Source organism: Aethalodelphis obliquidens, unplaced genomic scaffold, assembly GCF_003676395.1.
Source record: "Aethalodelphis obliquidens isolate GAN/ISIS:26980383/991018 unplaced genomic scaffold, ASM367639v1 scaffold8, whole genome shotgun sequence".
NCBI classification, from domain to species: Eukaryota; Metazoa; Chordata; class Mammalia; order Artiodactyla; family Delphinidae; genus Aethalodelphis; species Aethalodelphis obliquidens.
This window is the reverse complement of record NW_020837952.1, coordinates 47,413,926-47,434,980: the sequence shown is the minus strand read 5'-3', so window position 1 is coordinate 47,434,980 and position 21,055 is coordinate 47,413,926. Positions and strand designations below refer to the sequence as shown.

At 48.3% G+C, this 21,055-nt stretch overlaps 1 protein-coding gene across 4 annotated transcripts in view; it reads right to left on the bottom strand.

Annotated features, from left to right (window-relative positions):
• CHST11 (carbohydrate sulfotransferase 11) overlaps positions 1–20,694 on the bottom strand; it is a 286,712-nt gene extending 266,018 nt beyond the window's left edge. The window contains exon 1 of one of the 4 annotated variants that reach the window (XM_027107408.1): positions 20,005–20,694. In XM_027107408.1, coding sequence (XP_026963209.1) covers positions 20,005–20,122 — 118 coding nt within the window. In that variant the 5' untranslated portion in view covers positions 20,123–20,694. The remainder of the gene's footprint in view (positions 1–20,004) is intronic. The other 3 variants (XM_027107409.1, XM_027107410.1, XM_027107411.1) reach the window with 3 other exon arrangements.
• Between the last annotated feature and the right edge of the window lie 361 nt (positions 20,695–21,055).

The window sequence follows — 21,055 nt, the reverse complement described above, 5'->3', positions numbered from 1 at the left end:
ATCCTAATAGCCAGCTATTTTAGACTCATCTCACTTCCCCATCATCCACTTCTACCACAGCGCTAGGCTGATGGAGAGTCAGGGTGTGTGTAAAAAGAATATGGGAAGGGGGACGGTGACGACTCCAGAGTTCAGAGATGAAAAGGCTTTGGGGAGACTGTCTCGAGGAAGAGAGGTGCCAGGCATTACATCTGCATAGCAGACACTGCATTTTTCCTTAGTGTGTATTTTGGGGCGATCCAGTGCAGGCTGGTGGAAATTATGGGGGTGGCTACAGTTTGCCCTAAAACACCCCTTGCTGCTGCCACCAGAGGGGCTTATATCCAGTCTCACTCTAATATCAAGAATAAGTTACTTTCCATTCTTGTTTCAAAGAAATAATACAAAGATGAATGTATAAAAATGTTTATTGTGGCTTTTTTTTTAAGGGGAAAATCTTTGTTTTAAAATACCCAAAAAAAGAGAATGATTAAATATATCCAGGCCTCCCCTTTGAAGGCAGAGGCAATGCAGAGAGCACACAGGAAACCCCCATCTGGTATGTGTGTGTGTGTCTCTTTCACTTTTGCAAAAGGAAAGACAAAGTCATGAGCTGGGTTTGGTTTTGGTTTTCTCTCCCCACCCCCTCTACTCCTGCTTCCTGTTTAGGGGAGCCTGTTCCCCCAGCCCTGAGAGTATCAAGGCACAGCTTCCCAGGAAGAGGCTTCCTTCTCAGGGCACTGCTGTCACCCTTCTGGGAATGGTGCAAGGTGTGTTAAGAATGGCTCCACGGTGCCACAATACCTAGGTCCCGGTCACTACACAAACACCCTCTCATCTGAATTCCTTCTTCACGTTGGTTGAGGACCATTGAGTGCACAATGCTTCCTAGAGCTATTATTATGTCTTATCAACCATTGAGCAGTTGTCCATTTTTCCTTCCAGCTCAGGGATCGCCCTGCTATCCATTTTTCCTCCTCAATCACAGAAAGGAGGTTTTCACACAGACACTAGCCCATGTTTGCACACAGAAGAGCATCGGAAGTCCAACAGACCTGGGAATCCCAGCTCTACCACTTACCAGCTGTGTGTCTTCGGGCGGCCGCAACAAAATCCCGCAGACTGGGGGGCTTACAAACAACAGGAAATCAATTTTGCGCGGTTCTGGAGGCTGGAAATCCAAGATCAGGGTGCCAGCATGATCTCCCCGCTTCATAGCTGCCACCTTCTCTCTGTACCCGTAGCCGGTGGAAGGGGCTGGGAGCCCCCTGGAGCCTCTTTTATAAGGCACTAATCCCATTCCTGAGGGCTCCATCCTCATGACCCAAGCACCTCCCAAGTTCCCTCCTCCTGATACTTTCACCTCTGGGAGTTAGGATTTCAACATACGAATTTTGAGAGGACACAAATATTTAGACCATAGTGCTGTGTTACCTTAAGTTAATTACAGAACTTCTCTGAGTCCCATCTAAAAGTGAGTGCTACCTTCACCAGCTTGTTGAGATGACTAAGTGATTTAACAAAGATAAAGGATGCCCAAGGAGTCAGCAGTCAACACATATCTTTTAAGTGAATTTTAACCCTGGGGATGATCTACAGGCCTCTCGGACACGCATGGAGATTGTGGAGGTGGCTTTCAGATAAGCACTTGTGTATTGATGGGTTTCCCTCTTCCTGAAAGTCCATTGATAAGGTGCTTTGGGACAAGGACGGGAGTTCTCTTCTCTTCCCAGTTGTCAAGTGAAACTTCCCTCCTACCCTCTGTGGCTCACTCGTTCAGACACAAAAGCATGTATTCAACAAACCTTCATTTTACTGCAAGTCTGTGACAGGGCAGGCACTGGGGACTCACTTGGTGCTCTCTGGAAGCCTGTTATCTAGTATGGACCAAAACCTAAACAAGACCATCCATGCTGAGTTTGACGGAGGTTCTGTTAGGAATCTGGACGGCAGTCAAATCAAACTGGCTGCCATCAGTACGACCGACACTCTCATACGCTGCAGTCAGAGCATAAATAGATACAACCATCTAGATAACCCTCTGGCCACACCAATCAAGAGCCTTCGATAGTTTATAATCTGTGCATTCCCCTTCTGAAAATTTATTTCAAAGAGACATTAAGAAACTCAGACAAAGGTTTAGGTACAGAAAGGTGTACTGTAGCAATATTTTAAGAGGGAAAATCATTTTCAAAAATGTTCAACAAAAGAGAATGACTAAATTACATCCATATGATGACATATCCACACAATGGAATATTATGACATCCATATGATGGAATATTACAGTGTTTTCAAAGAAAATTGGATGACATGAGAAAAATGCCTATGATTCAGTACAAAGCAGCAAAAGCAAGACACACTGTAATATACGCATGATAATTTCTATGCATCTATACGAATACATATATTTGTATAGATGCATAAATATATGCATTTGTATGGACGCACAGAAAAACAGACTACAGGTTAACAGAGATCCTTCCTGGGCGGTAGGATCAGGGGTGACATTTTTGGAAGTGGGTTTCATTTTTTCAAAATTCTCCATGATATGCCTGAATTAAGTTTATAATCTGAAAAAAAGAAATATATATATACACACAAACCATTGCTTTACTTTGATATTGCAGGGCAGGGGTGGGGTGATGACGGAAAGGAGCCAGAGGTGTCGCCAACCTTGCCACTTGACAGATTGTATGTCAAGATATGTCAGCTCCATTGAGACAGGGATCTTGTCTGTTTCATCCCCGGCTGTTTCCTTAGCACTTGGTAGGGTCCTGGCACACATGGAAGGCATTCAATAAATGCTTGTTGAATAACTGAATGAACGACTGCAGTCCAGCTCAAATGTTCTTCCTCTGTGAAGTTCCCTGACCTCCCCTAAACTAATTACTCCTCTTTTTCTAGAGGCCCAGAGCCGTTATTACAAAGCTTTACAGCTCACAATTATGGGTCTGTCACCACTCACTAAATTGCAAGTTATCTGAATGCAGGAACTAAGTCTTATTTAGATTTGTCTCTGTAGTCAGATGAATGTTTGGTCAATAAATATTTGAGCGAAGGATGGAGGGGTGGAGAGATGTCAGCCTGTTCATACTGGATTAACAGTAATTATTCACTTCAACTGAGATTTAACTGTAAATGCGTATCAATTTTGGGAACCGCTAACACAATAAACTCTGAGTTGGGAGAAACAGTCTTAGGAATAGTCTCAGCAGTCAACTGCAAAGTTGTTGATGGTTTTAGCCTTGACACACTTTCTTCTAACAAAATTTTACTCAGAACCCCAAAATATAAAACAGGCACAGAGCCACTCTGAGGAGGGTGGGGTTCTGGAACCCTCCTTGACATTAAGTTATCTGCTCTGGACCCTCTGGGGCTGAAGCAGCAGTTTGAAAACTGCCAACGTTGACATCCATTAGTAACAGGTGAGAGGGTCCCCAGAAGGGAGTGGAAGACCAGGACCAGAAGCCCTGTTTCCTGACCCCTCACCCAGTGCCCTTTCTACTTAACGGCACCTCCTCTTACAGTCAGGGTTACCCTTGTTTTAGAACAAATCAAACCCTCAGCTATGGCAGCCAAGGCTTACATGCTGAGAACTCAGTGCTCTGAATTCATGGCTCTTTTATTTCCTATGAAAATCAAGGAGGAATGTCGCTGTGACTTTCCAATGACAACATCCTTCACGTCGCTTGAATCCCACTTTCAGGAAGGCACTTGCTATCGGACCTATATTTATTTTTGAATTCTCAATTTGGTTTTACAGACACAGGAAACAAACGTCTGCACAAGCCTCAAAAGAATTCTTTCCAGAATCCTGTAGAAAAGAATCCTGAACCACTCCCCTCCTGAATTAAATGGATTATCCTAAAATGGGCAAGGCCACCATGACTACTTAATATTTTTAAGCACATAATTGTCTTTCATAGGATGGCCCACACTCTCCCAATAAAAGCTGTTTTATCACAGGTGGCTAAAAAATTGCCTGTTCAGTTTCTGATTTCAAACCTGTATTTCTATTTTTGAACAGCAAAATTATACAGAACCCTACATACCGTAAAACCTTGGCTCTTTTTAAAGGATTCACAACCTACCTCTTCCATTTTCAAAATAATCTCCATTCCAGTACTTTGGCATAGACTCCCAATAATAAGTACTGTCTTAATTAGACCTTCCAATCCCTAATCCCTAAATGCTTACAAGTCTGCAAGTGTGAATCCCAAAACCACTGTAGCTTACACAGCCACACGCCCCATTAAAAAAGGGCTGCACATCTTTAATGACATTGTATTGCTTTTTCTTTCTTTTTTTTTTTTAATTAAGCATTTGGGAGAGTTCTCCCTGTGGGTTGTTATTTTATGGGGAAAAAAAAGGAGATCAAAGGTGATGAGATACCGCAATGAGGAAACCAGCTCTGAGGATATTTACCAATGGATGTCAAGTGCCACTGGCTAGCAGAGAAAATGAAGGGGGCCCTCAGTTTTCTACCAAGCACAATGACCGCCAGAAGTGATTCTGAAAGCGAGAGATGGCTTCTTCTGTGGGGCAAGAGCTCTACAGTTAACCCATCCTCTCTCCCACAGCCCAGGAGTGGGGACTCAAAAGAGGCAGCCTTTTGATATGAAGATTACACAGGGCAGCATCTTTCAGGGAGACAAAGAGATCAGACCCCACACACAGCGCACAGGGCGAGTCTCTACGGGGCCTTAAAGCCTGGGGTCTTGGTTCCCAGGAGGAAGGGTCTGACTTTGGTCCAGCCTACACTGCTCATCTCCGGGGCAGCCCACAGCCGCAACCTGACGACCCCAGACAGACCCAAGAGCCCACACTGAAGCAAGAAATTCTCCGCCCCGCAACTATTTACACACTTTCCCTTTCTCCTGCCACTTCTCCCGGGGCCCTCCCAGGGTGAACTGAGGGCACCATTAGCAACTAACTGAGACTGAAACGTAACCTCCTCCGTGGCCTCTGATTTCGGCAGGAGCAATGCAAACAGTGGAGTTTTCAATCCCGTCCCAGAGCGCTTTTAAGCTATTACTTATTTTGCACTTTAGACATTCATGAATAATCTTCTTCCACCCCTCCCCCATTAAATAATAATAATAGAAACTCTTTCAAAATGGCTCCAAGTTCATTTTGAGAAAGTGAGTTGAAAACCTCTGCCCTTCTAATGAAACAAGAGAGCTTCATTCAAACAACCCAATCGGAAAACGGGCGGAAGACCTAAACAGACATTTCTTCAAAGAAGAGAGTTTCATTCAATTGAACTTAAATTTCATCATCTGAAAAACAGGAGACCCTAAACCTTCTATAGCTCCTGGTTCCCAAGAATAAAATTCAAATTTCAGAACCTTCAGAGCCCTCCAGGTTGGTGGCCGACCCACCTCTCCAGCCTGGAGCTTCTTGTGTCCCCAGACATCGCTCTCCTTCCCACCCCATCCTGGTTCTGGCAGGTACCCTCACCTGAAGTGTCTGTTCTCTCCTCTTAAATCCCCCCAGCAAATCTCCACTCATCCTTCAGGGTCCAGTGCAAAAACAGCACCTCTCCTGTGAAGTCTTCCTCAACACCCCTCTCTAAATCAATCACCCCTCCCTTCCTTAGCTGTTTCTCTCTCTCTTTGTAACCCCAATCACATTTGGCCCCATTAGACAGTTAATCATGTGTGCTTCTGTCCACCTCGATAGAATGATTCTTCCTTGGGCCAGTCTCTGCATGCAAACGTCTGCTTTAGAACCCACTGATTAGCTAACAAGACTTTGAAGATGCCTTAGAGGACTGAAATTACTTCAGCTATACATATGCGACTCCTCAACGTATTTCTCTTATTTAATACCTAGAGTCCTAAGAGAATCAATAGTCTTCCCAAAGGGTACAGCTTAAACCCAGGAAGGAAAACATCCCCTTAAAAAAGGGCGGAAGGGGCAAAAAAAGAGAGAAAAAAGTAAACAAAAAAACTTAAATCCAATGCATAGAAAGTTCTCCAACACTTCAGAGCGGCACTATTCAGTATGGAGCACTTGAAATGTGGTGAATCTGAATTGAGATGTGCTGTAAATGTAAAATATACATGAGTTTCTGAAGACTTGGTACAAAAAAAGAAATGCAAAGTATCTCAATAATTTTTAACATGTATTGCCTCTTAAAATGATACTACTTTATTTGTTTGTTTGTTTATGGCTGCGTTGGGTCTTCATTGCTGTGTGCGGGCTCTCTCTAGTTGCGGCGAGCGGGGGCTACTCTTCATTGCGGTGTGTGGGCTTCTCGTTGCGGTGGCTTCTCATTGCACCGGCTTCTCTTGTTGCGGAGCATGGGCTCTAGAGCGCAGGCTCAGCAGTCATGGTGCGCGGGCTTGGCTGCTCCGCGGCACGTGGGATCTTCCCAGACCAGCGATCGATCCAGTGTCCCCTGCATTGGCGGGCGGATTCCTAACCACTGCGCCACCAGGGAAGTCCCAGTACTACCTTAGATATTAATTTCACCTGTTACTTCTTACCTTTTTAATGCCACTACTAGAAAGTTTAAAGTGACATATGCAGCTAACAGCATCTTCTATTGGGCAGTGCTGCACTAGCAGGGTACTCCGAGCTGAATCTGCAGATACCGGCACACACTGCTTACAGCGTTATAATAACCCTCACTTTGAGAACTGTTCACTTTTTGGCTGTGTCTACATCTAACCAGGGTGTTAAGTGATTTGCTCTTTGCTCTCTTACCTGGCAGCTCATTGTAGAATCAAAGTGGAAATCAAATCAGCAGTGAAATTGCTGAAAACTCCATACCTGCCGTCCCAATAAAGGATTTTCTTCTTGGCCACCAATTACTATCAATGTATTCGTCCTTTCAATCAATATTTACTAAGTGACTACTGCTATGGTCTAAATGTTTGTGTCCCCCCAAAATTCATACTGTGAAACCCTAATGCCCAAAGTGATAGTATGAGGAGGTGTGGCCTTTAGGAGGTGGTTAGGTCATGAGGGCAGAGCTCTCATGAATGGGATTAGTGCCCTTCAAAAAGAGTCCCCAGACTGCTCCCTCACCGCTTCCACCCTGTGGAGATACAATGCGAGGTCAAATGTCTGTTGTTTATAAGCCATCCAGGCAGTGGGATTTTGTTGCAGCAGCCAAAACAGAGTAAGACAACTACTATTACCAGGCTCTATTCTAGGTGCTGGGATACTGTGGCACACAAGACATGGCCTGCTCTGGACGGGCCAATACACCAGTGCACGTAATGACAGAGGTGTGCACATAGGAAGTACTACCCTGGGACACAGGGGAAGGACACCCATCTGCTTACCTGGCCAAGAGGAGATGGATGTTGGTTTCACACAAGAGGTAACATATGAACTGGAATTTTACCTCAAGACACAACCAAATTGAAGAGAGGTGAGTGTCATCTGAACACAGGTGATAGATAGCACTGGCCCCAAGAGGGGATGTGCTCACCCAGAATAGAGTGTAGGTAAGAAGAGAAGGGGCTATCACTGAATGCCCCACAGAGAATCTACAGCTGTGCTTAAGGCCCTTATAAAATAATTACTTCTTGACCTAATTAGCTAAAACCAAGAACATGTAGATGAGATACACTGGTGAGGTGAAGAGAATAGTCTCCAGTGTCAGTTAGACCTAAGCCAGGATCTTGTCCCAACTTTCCAGCTCTATGACCTCAGGCAAGCTTCTTAACCTCTCGAAGCCTCAGTTTCCTCATCTGTACAATGGGATTGGTAAACGCCCATCTCACCAGGTTGTGGTGAAGAGTAAATGTGATTATCCAAGTACAGCAGTTGGCATACTGTCTGATACATAGAATCACTAAGTGATCATCTCATTAGTGTTATTTTTAGTAAAGCATCGCAACATATGGAATCTAAACAAGGATTTCCCAACTACTGATATTCTGGGCTGGAGTATTCCTTGTGGGAGGCTGTGCTGTGTGTTATAGGATGTTTAGAGCATCCCTGGCCTCTACCCACTGGATGCAGTAGGACCCACCTCCCCAGCTGTGACAACCAAATTGTCTCCAGACACTGCCGACTGTCCCTGCACTGGGGAGGAGAAGGGAGCAAAACTGTCCCCGGTTGAGAACCACTGGTCTAAATCAGTTAGATGAGGTGGGAAGTTCATCCAGAGTGCCACGTGCTTAAAAAGATAAAGTTCGGGGCTTCCCTGGTGGTGCAGCGGTCGGGGGTCCGCCTGCCGATGCTGGGGACGTGGGTTCATGCACCGGTCCGGGAGGATCCCACATGCCGCGGAGCGGCTGGGCCCGTGAGCCATGGCCGCTGAGCCTGCGCGTCCGGAGCCTGTGCTCCGCGGCGGGAGAGGCCACAACGGTGAGAGGCCCGCATACCGCCAAAAAGAAAAAAAAAGATAAAAGTTCTTGTAAAGAGCTGGGAGCACTGACAGACGCCCACCCTCCCTAAGCCCAGCAGGAACGGTCTGAGGGGCCAGAGGTGGAGCGGAAGAGCATCAGATAGGCCCTGTGTCTCAGGCTGAAGAACCCGGGCCTCCCGCAAATCAGGATTACAGTCTTTCGACTAAATTTCAGTACCTGCTTTGGTGATGACCGGCAGAAATGGGCCTCTGCCCCTGCTACGAGTGCCAGCCAGCAGAGGAAGCCCCACCAGGCCTGCAGTTAAGGGGGGAGGCGTGACTGGCCCCTGTGCAAGAAGAACTCAGAAAGTCCTCGTCTGCATACCACAGGCTCGAATGTGGAGACCAAGGCCAGTCGGTCCCGGCCTGTGCGATGCACCCAACCACGGCTCCTGTAAGGGCTGCCATTCCTCAATAGCTATTCTTCGGAAACGACTTTCATCCTCCTCAGAGTCCCGCTGCAGAAATAGCACTGACGGGTGCCCTGTGTTGTATTTTTTCAAGTGCCACTTCTTAAAGCTAACGGGAACCTGAGGGGTAATTTATGTGCATAATTGGGGGTGGTGGGGGGGAAGCTATGGCCTTTGCATTCAGCATGGAACTGCAAGCTGATTTTTCACCAGATAAACTCAGCTTTTGCAAAACACTACACAGACGCACAGCTAAGCTTTGGCCTTGGCATGGGAGGTGCGACAGCACAGCAGATGGAGGGTCAGGGCATCCAGAAAGACGATATCATAGGAGCCTAGACGGAGGACCCTTTTGGTAAACCTCACAGGGTAGGTTACACCTACGAAACGGATAAACATTAAAACATTTGCTCAGGATTCCAGCAGAATGAAACACAACAGCGTTGTTGTCAACACAAAGATTAAAATCTTAGAATGAGGAAACACAGTGCATTTATTTTAACAACATGCAAACACTGGTTTTGCGTCCATTTTCAATGTATTTTCACATCTCATTTCTCATTTAATCCTCACCACCACCACGGAAGAGAGATAATATTACTACCTTCCCTTGGCAAACGAGGAGAGCAAATCTCTTGCGTTTGTGACTTGTATTCAATCAATTATTAAGCCCCTACAATGAGCCGGGCACCCTCCCAAGTCATCGAGTGTGGCCAGGTACTACAGCAGATGTCGCTGAAGCGTGTAGGGTCTTGAGGTATTTCTCCAGGAGGAGTATCATTGGCCCTTGGTTAGGATGACTATCTATCTGATGGGCACAAAGATCCCACCCTGTGCGAGATGTCTAGCATCCCTTGGCCCTGCCCACTAAATTGATGTCCTCAATCCTTGGGACAAACAAGCACGGCGAGACACATTTCCAAATGTGGGGGCCAGCGGGGAGCCCCCAACTGAGAGCCCCTACTAGACCTTCAGAGCAACAGTCAGACAGCCATGGTTTAACTCTCGTGTCATCAGTTCCTCTCTGTGTGACCTCAGTCTCCCCACCTCGCCTTGTAAAACGGTGATTATAATAGGTGAACCTTGTAAGATTCCTGTAAGGAATAATACATGTTAAGCACCTGACCCACGTCAGCCTCCAGGAAATAATACCCAATAGATATCTGAATTTCTTTGTCAGCCCTTATACCCTCATCTCCTTCGATCTTAAAACCCCCCTCTCATGGAGCCTCCCCTGACCGCTCCATTTAAAAGTGCAGCCCCCTCACTGCTTCCATTTCACTTCCCCCTTCCCGGCTTTATTTTTTCTCTGCAGCACTTGTCACCATCAAACATACTCTATGGTTTAAACATGCATTTGTTTACGTCTCCGTCCATTGAAGGTACCATGAGGACATGAATCATGTCTGTTCGGGTCCCTGCTGTACCTCCAGCACCGAGCACAGAGCCTAACTCTTAACAAACATTCAACAGAAATATCTTGAGTGATGTCGAACGGATACAGTGGAGAGCCAGGGCCTGAACGCTGGTCCTGGGCTGCCAATTCTGTGCTTTTTTCCACCATAGTGAACGGTCATGAACAACAGTATTGAAGGTAAAATACGTCAACCGTTAAGAAATGTAAAGTGTTACAACACTACCTTAGAGGGGCCTTTGTGTTTTCCCTCTTCTGGGATCCTGTGAAGTTAACAGTTTCTAACAGAAACCCATCCACCAGCGCACCGCACTGGCGTTGTCTTTGTGGGGTTTTTTTCACAAGGCTTTTAAGATAAGCGCTCAAGCCAGAGATTGATCAGGATTTCAACGCTTACATTACCGAGTTTCTTTACTTCTATCCATACCTATCTGAGTGGAACCTGAACTCCAGGGATACTGGAAATATCATTCCTGCCCATACTATGTATCCAAAGCCAAACTCGGACTCACCACTGCCAGAACGAGCTCCGGGTGAACACTGTGTTACCCAAACTTGACTGTGGCAGGTCTGACAATCAGCAACTATATTCAAGACCAGTTTGCACCTGGGGTCCCAAAGTCCGGGGGACATTCGATCTAGCGCAAAGGGGCCTGGGAAGGAAACATTTTCATTGACTCTAGAAAAAAAAATTTAATGTTAAAAATATGAATTTTCCATATTCATTGACTCTAGAAAAAGAAATTTAATGTTAAAAATATGAATTCATGTTAAATATTAATCGAAACAAACACCCCCATCTAACGTGTCATACCAAGTTACATGCCATTTATGAAACTCAGGCATCTGAGGAGGGAGAAGGAAGAAGGACAAAGGAACTCAGTCATCCCACTGCTCTCAGCATATTTTGATGAATCACCATTTACAACTGCATCATAAGTAGATTGACAGATTATGTTATCTACTTCCACCTAAACTAATCCTCATAAAACAGAATAGAAGCTTAAAGAGATCCCAGTCAAGAAACTATAGCCTGGAGGGCGTTCCCTGGCAGTCCAGTGGTTAGGACGCGGTGCTTTCACTGCCGGGGCGCAGGTTCAATCCCTGATCAAGGAACTAAGATCCCGCAAGCCGCTCGGCGTGGCCAAATTAAAAAAAAAAAAGAAAAGAAAGAAACTACAGCTTGGAGATAATACTCATAACGCACATACACAGGAAAATGGCATTCCTCTCTCTCCCGGAGTCTTGTACGCCGTATCACAAGGCAAAAAGGATGAGAGGGCTTCCCTGGTGGCGCAGTGGCTGAGAGTCCGCCTGCCGATGCAGGGGACGTGGGTTCGTGCCCCGGTCCGGGAAGATCCCACATGCCGCGGAGCGGCTGGGCCCGTGAGCCGTGGCCGCTGAGCCTGCGCGTCCGGAGCCTGTGCTCCGCAACGGGAGAGGCCACAACAGTGAGAGGCCCGCGTACCGCAAAAAAAAAAAAAAAGAAAAGAAAAGAAAGAAAAAGGATGAGAGACTTGGAGTTGACTGGGAGTTAGATAACAGAATTTCCCAGATGGTGATGAACATGTGGATTTACGATCACTATTGTTAGAAACTTAGAAATATCCTTATCCTACCTATTTAGATAATGGGAGTGATATGTATACACTTGCTATAAACAAAATATGTGGGGGATGGCTGCTCACATACGTTTTACCAATAGGGTGTGGTGAGTACTCCGGATGTCGGCTCACCATCCATTCCACCCCCTTCCAGAAGGTCTTTCTATACCGCAGAGGCTACTGATTTAAAAGCTGTGGTTCCCAGGCTTCCTTGAAGCTAGGGTTCTGAATGTGAGTTTGACTCCCCCAGATAGAAGCACTCACTTCAGATTTAGAAAGAGGCCATGAGTAAGAGGCCTTCCTGCCTTTTGGGTTGTTTCCACCCTCCCGGTGATGGGGGTGTGAGGGTTTTTTCTACAACAGCATGGAAGGGACCACTCTCTGGCTTTCTGGGTGTCGAGAGGTGGCTGCAGTGGGGAAGCATCCCGATTCTGGAACTGAGATCTCTGATCCCAGGTTCTCAGTGTCGTTAGTTTGTTCTTGGATTCAGTAGTTCCAGAGACAGTCTCAGAGGTGGTAGCACACTTAGTAGGTCAGTTTTTTTGAGCAGCCATGCCAATATATGTTTGCCTATATGTTATTACATATACTGTTACTATTAGCTGAGACTCATTCATGGAGGTCCAGCCGACGGCCCTATGTCTCCAGCCTTCCCAACAATTTGGTAAGGACCAGATTCCCTCCATTAAATACTTTTCCGCTTAAAATACCTAGACCGCTTTCTAGTTCTCGCCCCGAAGCCTGACTGAATCCTAGCAAACCAGGAGCAAAGAGGTTTGGGAGACAAATAAAACAGACCGCACCAGAAGCTATCTGGATACAGTAAACCAACCTGGCTCTTCCCTCTGGGCCGTATGCATATTGGTGAAGTGGGCAAGGGGGCAGAAGAGACGTCTTTGCCAATCACTTATTTACACTTTAAATGTTTCCTAAGCACGTCTGGGCCAACCTTAGAGGCTATAAAGAGGAACCTGGTAAACGTTCCTCAAAATGTGGAGATGTACAAGTAAACAAACAACTACCACCCATTTCTAAAAGGGCTAGAGAAGAGAAATGACGAAGGCCATGGGAGTTCAGTGGCCTGGAAAGAAAGTAAATATCCACATCGGTGACATTTTCCTCAAGAAACATCACGATGCCTATTTCTCTGTGAACTTCCAGGTTTGAGCTCCACATGAAATAACTCACTCCCCCGCGTCCCCATTCTGACTCTTACCAACCTCATCAGTTAACCAGAGAGAGATGCTAACTGCAAGCCCTGAGGCTCTGAAAATAGGTGCAAATTTCCCAAGCACAGCAGAAAAGACTCAGAGGCCTGCATGCCGGCAAAGCCTGTATGAAGCAGGTGATCAGGGCTTATCAGGTACCTCCAGGCCCTCATTGCAGCCTGAGTGCCGTTTTTCATCACCTTACTGAGGTTATGGAGTGCACCATGGTTTACAAAAAGTACTTTCACAATTTACAGAGGTGGGTCTGAAGCCATCAACTGTAAGACACTGTCATTTCATGTTCTTCCGAGAAAATAAAAGGCTCTCCGTTAAAGGTCAGCACAGTACTAAGATACTATCAATTACAACACATCAAATTTCATAAAAAGGAAAACGTGGGGAAAAAAGGAGTGTTTCAGAATTGATAAAATATAATAATTCATAGGGTTAGGCGGAGAGGGGAATGCCCACACTAGGACCTGGGTCTTTCGCTCCCAAATCATCAATCCATTCAATCTCTACTTTCCCTGAGTGCTTCCATAAGTCAGGGGCTGTTGATGGCTGTTCTTAACTACGAAAGCCGTGAATCACACCCTGAACATTTTAAGAATTTCTCAGCACAAGCGCAGTTAAAATTCCTGTCAAATCTTTTTTTTTTTTTTCTGATTTGTACATTACTGCTTTAAAAAATTGACAACGGGGTGGTCTAGTTTGGGGGGCGGGAGTGGAGGGGAAGTGGGGTTTACATGGTAACCACTTCACCCAAGTGCACCCAAGGGCTGCTGAAGATAAACACAGAAGCACACGCAAGAGGCCTCAGCTCGTCCACCCCTGTTGTGCCCCCTCCCCCAAGAATCCTCGGCCCAAGCTCTCCCAGGGCTTCCCATGCTGTCCCCAGTCACGGCCAAGGCCAAGGCCCACGCACACAGTCTCTCTCCACCTCCTAGTCTTAGCTCCTTCCTCCCTCTGCTCCAGACACTCAGAGCTGCCTGTCAGGCACCATGCTGCCGCAGGGCACAGACCTGTGCTGCTCTCTGCCCGGAACATTCTGCCTGGGACTGGGCGGACACGTGGCCAGCTCCTTCACTTCCTCCCCGTCTCTATGGTCCAGTCGTCTTGTCAGCGACATCCCGCAACGACCTCTGTATTAAATTGCAAGCCCGGCCTCTCACATCCCTCATTCACCTCCCCTGCTTTGTTTTTCTCTCTTCACACCATCTGACGTGGCACCTATGCGACTTCTGCATTTCCTTAAAGGCTGCCTATCCCACTAGAATGTAAGTTTCATGAGGGCAAAAATAATGTTTCATTGTATCCCCAGTGCCTAGAGCAATACCCCACACAGAGTAGAGGAGACAGAGAGAGAAAAAGAAAGGGCAACTCTGCTCTCACTTTCTGATCAATCACATCTGGTGTGAGATGCATCAAATTACAAATTCCAGGAATTTTTAATGGACAGATCAGATTATTCAATGATCTCAGACGCAGAACTGCCTCCCTCTTCACCTGTGATAAAGATGGGGTCTCAAAAGTCAAGAGAAGAAAAACTAAAAAGTGAAAATGAGTATGTAGAACAACTTCTGTTTTGTCTCAGACTCTGACCTTACAAGCGGCCGTGACTTTCATGAAAGTCTTTCCACTCACCGTCCCCAGATTAAGAAGAGCTTTGTCCTTTTGGTGGATTTAAGAAGGGAAAGGGTGGTACCCGTGCTTGTAAGCCTTTGATTTCCTGTTTTTAAATGGCTGTTGCCCACAGAGCTCCTCATAAGCAAAATGACTCTTCACCCAGATAAATACAAACAGCAGCCTCTGCTGGAGGGCGGATTCTCCCACTCCTCACCCATCAGAAATATCCCAACCGCTCTCCTTCCGGTGCCCAATCACCACTCTTATTTCAGAGGCAACGAAATGAGGACTCCTGGACAGCGGCTATTACTGTGGAAGGAAACTGCCTAAGTGTATCTGTCTTATCTTTGTGCAACTATGAAACTCCCCATTGAGGTGCAAACATTCCAACCACCGAGGGGAGACCCCCACGCTAGAAACATCTTATCTTTCAGTCATTTAATGCTGTTTCCAGGATTTAAAACAGCGTCATATCTGAGACCTTCTTGACATCTTTTCAAAGGATAAAGATGTCAGATATAAAAGAACAGTCCCTATGAACTGGTATAACTCCAAATTCATTTCATGTATCAGCAAAAAGATTCTTTAAAATGAAATACATGCAGGGGGGGAAAAAAAAGGCATGATACCAGACTGACATCCTGCAAAGGGGTGGGGATGGAAGGTGAGAGGTATATGCAACTCTATAAATTTAAAAGTTTGTGGTTAAATTTTCTGTCTTTAAACTTAATAATTAGTCACCATAATGACCATAATGATGTATTTGTCTAAAATACATATTATCTATCAAACAAGGTACAAAATCCAGGATGTGATGTCAAATTTTTTTTAATACATATATTCTATAATATACAGAAAAAAAGTACCCATTGCCTCTGGGTCGTAGATTAATGAATGATTGTTTTTCTTCTGTACTTCCTAAATTTTCTCAAATGAGCACATATTACGTTTATAATTAAATTAAAATTATAACACAAGAGCATTTCACATCCAATCTAATCAAGTGAACCACAAAGGGGTAACCCAAGAACTCTTTAAATAAAGGGTATAATCTTTCAATACATTCAAGCAAGGCAAAGAAATCCCAGGCGACAGTGAAAGTAAACATATCACAAAAGGAAAAAAAAAAAAAAGAGAGAGGAAGAGCAAGAGAGAAAAAAAGGCTTTCTCCACAGGTTTCTCTCCTATGAACAGCTTTCAAACAAAACCACAACCCTACGGAGTAACACAGAGGGAAGGTTCAGAGGATCTGTCTTCACAAATGCAGCCTGGCGGCCTCTCAGCTCTGCCTGGCCCGACACAGCTCCATCAGAGGCCAGCTGTCTGGGGCAGGTATGGTCTCGGCAGGTATGCAAGCCACATCAATGCTCAGGAGGCACTTTCACAGGACATGATCGCTGATGGACTCAAACCTGTGCAGAAACCACAGGCATGGAGCTCCATTCTCACCAACATCAGGAACGGTTCACGCCCACAGAAGGTGTCCCCTGCAGATGGGTTTCTGTAGGTCAGGGGCTAAATAAGGCCAAGCCTCCCCAGTACCCAGGACACCCAAGCAGTGTCTCACTGCCTCACACTTCAGGGCAGCAAATCTAGGCCATGGGGAATGCTCCTGTCTGGTGCATGATGAGCTTAAACCTGATGCATGACTCGGGGGATCTCAGAGGCCAGGAGGGCAGAGAAGTGTCCAGACCTTGTCCCCTGTGTTCCACACCCCTCCTAGAGAGACAGACTTACTGACTAGGTATTCTTGGCAAGGTTTAATGTAGCCTTCCCAGAAACTGGAGAAGCAGGTCTCCTAGAGTCTAGCCACTTCATGCATTCATCCAGCAAATATTTTATTGAGAAACTACTATGTACCAGGCACTGTGTCAAACACTGGGGTTAGAATGGGGCCTAAAACCCAGTCCCTGCCCTAAGACTATTAACTCAGTGTGTCAAAGCTCTAAAGAAAACTGCCTTTACCGACAAGGCCCACTTCTGCTGAACCCTCCAACCAAATTAAAGATCAATTTCTCAAGTTTATATATTAGAAAAGTACAGGGGCTTCCCTGATGGCACAGTGGTTGGGGGTCCGCCTGCCGATGCAGGGGACACGGGTTCGTGCCCCGGTCCGGGAAGATCCCACATGCCGCGGAGCGGCTGGGCCCGTGAGCCATGGCCGCTGAGCCTGCGCGTCCGGAGGCTGTGCTCCGGGGTGGGAGAGGCCGCAGCAGTGAGAGGCCGGCGTAGCCGGCGTACCGCAAAAAAAAAAAAAAAAAAAAAAGTACAAAAGACAACGAACCCTAGATTAGAATCAGAGGGAGAGACAGCCAGCGCCCCCCTGCCAGCTGTCTCCTTGTATTCTTTCTCTCCCTCCTCACACATTCCAGGTATTCTCTAGCCATCGACGAAGCCAGGAATCCATTTCTTTTTTGAATACTACTTTTCTATTTCAGATAGAAATAGAAATAGCCCTCCTGCCAGAGGGCTCCAAATTTTTAGCAACACAATCTGTGCCACGCTGTGGTCCCTTCTGCCTCTCCCTGGGTGATCTGGAGAAACGGAAACTGCAGAGCCAGGCTAAAGGATCAGCTATCATTACCTAAATCCTTCGGAGAAGCAAAGATTAGCTAACTTTTAAGGAAATTCAAAGCGGTAGGAAAAAGATATAGCATCAACTGTCATCAACAGTGTAGTTTAATAAAATGGGGGGGGTAGATGTTTAATATGAATTTCAAAGCATATTTTTATGTCCCATTGACATTGACATGGAGTTTTCATGGAACCATATGTAATTCAAAACAAGGAAGACCTTTCGGGACTTCCCTGGCGGTCCCGTGGTTACGATTCCACGCTTCCACTGCAGGGGGCGCAGGTTCGATTCCCTGGTTGGGGAACTAAGAGCCCACAGGCCTGTCACGTGGCCAAAAAAAGAAAAAAAGAATAAGGAAGACCTTTCAATTGAATTACCTGCAGTTCTACATTCAATAGAATGTATTGAAAGTAGTCTTTGCTATGGACTGGGGGAAGTATCAGAAGAACATGTTCATATAGACACAAATAATCAACAAATGCTATTTTTTGGGGAGGAAGCGGAACCAGGAAGGGAAGCCAAGGTTGAGAGCAGAGGATCAAAGACAGAGGATCCTTATCAGCATAGCCTTGGAAAAGGTTCTGTCCCTGGTTCCAAAAGGCCAGACTGAAAGGAGCTAACACCACTGCTTTCAAGTCAACTTAATGTTCCAACTGGAGCTGGAAATTTTCACAAAGTGCAAATTACAAGTTGGAAATTTCTTCCTGGTATCTCCAGCTAGACAGTTATTTCCTAATTCTCACAGAGGATAAGAAAAGCCCAGGATGCATGAAAACCATGGATAGTAGTAGTCTTTCTAGTTAGTATCTCACCGGACAGCTAACAGGTAGAGAGAAGTTAAAGTACATTCCTGCCAGAGACTAATATTCATCCCTGTTCCAGGCATTTCTGCAGAGAATTACCTGGCATGTTCGGTCCAGGCAAAACTGTAAGTGGCCTGAACACATCTGTAGTGTCTAGACCAAATCATTCGGCCCTTTGTTTAAACTGCTGAAGCCCCAGTGTATTTGTACACCACCCAGTCCCCAGCCCCACCCCCCCCGCCCCGCCCCGGGGGAGTCTGGCCCGGGATGGCGCTGTCTGTCTGGTCCTGCCCATCGCAACCATCGCCCGGCGGCCGGCAGGCAAGCCAGGTCCATTTTTAAATTCCCTTAGAAGTTTCACAACCACCGGTTTGGGTGAGGAGACAAACACCGCTGTAGTTTGCTGACATGAAACTAAAAATACCCAGCTGCAAACAAAAGCCACCCTTTACAAGGCTGGCTTGGTGTCCTGAGGTTACATGTGGTAGTGCCAGGCCATACGACCATATTCTTGGCAAAGTGGCCGCCTTAACAACTGCTCCAGGCCCAGCGGGGCAGAGGGGCCATTCTGCCCTGAGCTGTCAAGGAATCCCGCACCGGGCAGCCCTGCCTGTTTGACGGAAAGAACAGCTTTATGCTGTCGATCCAAATGCAGGCTAGAGGAATTCGGGGCTGCGTCTGGGTTAGATACACACTGAAAGAAGAATGCAGGAGGCAAAAAGAAAACACCAACCCTACAGCCCTGGAAGGAAATGTGTTTGCACCTCCCTCCCTTGCAATTATAAAAGCAAGTTACTGCTGTGACTATACTGAGAAAGGCAACTCGGAGGCGTGAAAAATGGATCTGGGAGCCGATGTGGCCCACTGGGGGCCCACTGGGAGCCTGCTGGGGGTTAGGGGTGGAGGACCATGGCTCCACGGGGAGACTCCCGTTACCCCGGAAGCTTCTTTGTAAGGTTTTACTTGTTGGGCTCCAGAGCGGAGCTGCGAACCCGGAGCCGCCACGGTCGAGGTCGTCCCTCCCTCCCCAGGTCTCAAACTTTCCTTCGCGCCCCTCGGAAGGGGCAAGCCTTGTCCCTCCCCGAATCCAGATTTCAGGTGTGGAACTTGTCTAAGCCACCGGGGACTGCGGGGAGGGGGCTCATTCCCACACGGCCCGGCGGGGCTCCGGATGCTCGGAACGCAGGAGGGGGGGATGCAACCTGACGGTCAGTCCAGGACCCGACCAAAGTTTCCTCCCAAACTGCGGTGGCGCGCGCGACCCAGGAGCTCTGAGTCCCGCAGCACAGGGTCGGGAGCCGGGTTGCGGGACGGGAGCAGGCCCCGGGGCACAAGCCGCAAGGTCAAGGCGGAGCCGGAGCCGAACCCCGGGGCAAACAGCTGGCGCCGGACCCCATCCGCAGCCTGGTGGAGGGGCAGTGCCGGGCACCCAACCTCTCCCTACACCTGCTCAGCGCGGTGCCGAGCCCCGGACACGTGGGAGCCTAGCCCCGGGCTCCCCAGCTCGCGGCGGGGACTGGCAACCTCGCCGGGGCGTGCACCCTTCGCCCCCGGCCCCCCCAACCAGGAAGAGGCAGCGCGCTGGGGCGCCGGGCGGCTGGCTCCCGGCGCCTCTTTCATCCTCGGACCTCGGCAGAAGCCGGGAGGGAGTTTCGTTCTCTTCAAACCGACCCTCCACCCTCAGCAGCTTCCCGCAACCTCTACCTTGCCCTGCTACCTCGCAGACAGACGGACAAGAGACACAAAGAAGAAAACAAAACAAAACAAAACTACCGCCCCTCGGGTCTCATCCTCCAGCCTGGAGCCGGGAGGACGAAGAAGAGAGAGCACATCCTTCCTCCTCCTCCCCATCCGACTCGGGTATCCGGGCAGATTCGGTCAGCAAGGAACCCCGAGGTGGCCCATAGAGAAGAGGTAAGGTTGGAAGAGGCAGAAACCAGGCGGAGCGAGCGAGGGAGCAAAAGCGCGAGAGAGCAGAAAATAGCCAACAAAACCACGCTAACGCGCCCCCTACCTGGGTGCAACATACTTTGGAAATAGAAGATAACCAGGATAAAGGATCCCAAGCAAGTGGCCAGCACCATCCGGCAAATTCTGTTCATCCTCATCACTTCCAGCAGCCCCGGCTTCATGGCTTTGTCCTGGCTGCGGGGACCCGGGCGTCCGGGAGGCGCGCCCGGAGCGCAGGAGCGGGAAACCCGCCGCGCGGAGCGGAGCCCGGGAGGCGCAGGGCAGGGCTGGGCAGGGTTCGCAGGGAGGATAGGGTTGGCTTCACGGCCGCTCTCGGAGCCCCCAGCCCCGGGCAGGGGTGTGGAAGGCGCCGGAGTTGCTCTGGAAGTGCTGAGATGCGTGGACCCGCCGGCTGCGCGCTCTTGCTCCTCCCGCTGCTCCTCCTCGCCTCTCCGCCGCCGCCTCCGCCCCCGCCAGCAGCCGCCGCTGCCTCCTGGCGGGCCGGGCGGCTGGGGGGCGAGCGGTGGTGGTGCCGCCGCCGCTACCGCTTTTCTGGCCGCTGTGGCTGTCGGACGGGCCCCCTCCCTCCTCTCCAAAGGCTACTTCATTGCGCTCCAAAGATCCACATATTCCGGGGCTGGGTTTTACCAAATGCAACTCACAGCCCCCGGCGAGGGGAGGGCGCCTGCGGAGAGCCGGGCGGAGGGAGGGACCCGAGCGCCGGGGCGGAGCGTCGCGCTCCCCCCGCCCCTACCCGGGATTTGGTCGCGTCCAGCTGTTTCCCGGGGAGCGCGGAGTGCGCGCCGCGCTCCCGCAGGGTCCCAAAAGCCCTCAGTCCCCGCCGGGCCGGCCGCAGTGTGGAGGTTGTGTGTCAGCGTTTCTATGACAAAACCCGGAGGAAAAAAATACGAATAAAATCGCCTCGGTGCTGCCACCCCCTCCTGCCGGCCTGTGAAGAGGGAGGTGCGGGGGTGCGGGTCGGGCACTGGAAGCGCGAAGGGGTCTGGCGGTACGCGATAATTTAAAATCCCTGGGCAAGGTAGCCGGGAAGTTGTCCCCAGCCCCCAGGGAGCAAGTGCCCTTTTCCCGAGTCTCAGAATAGGGTGGTTTGGGCG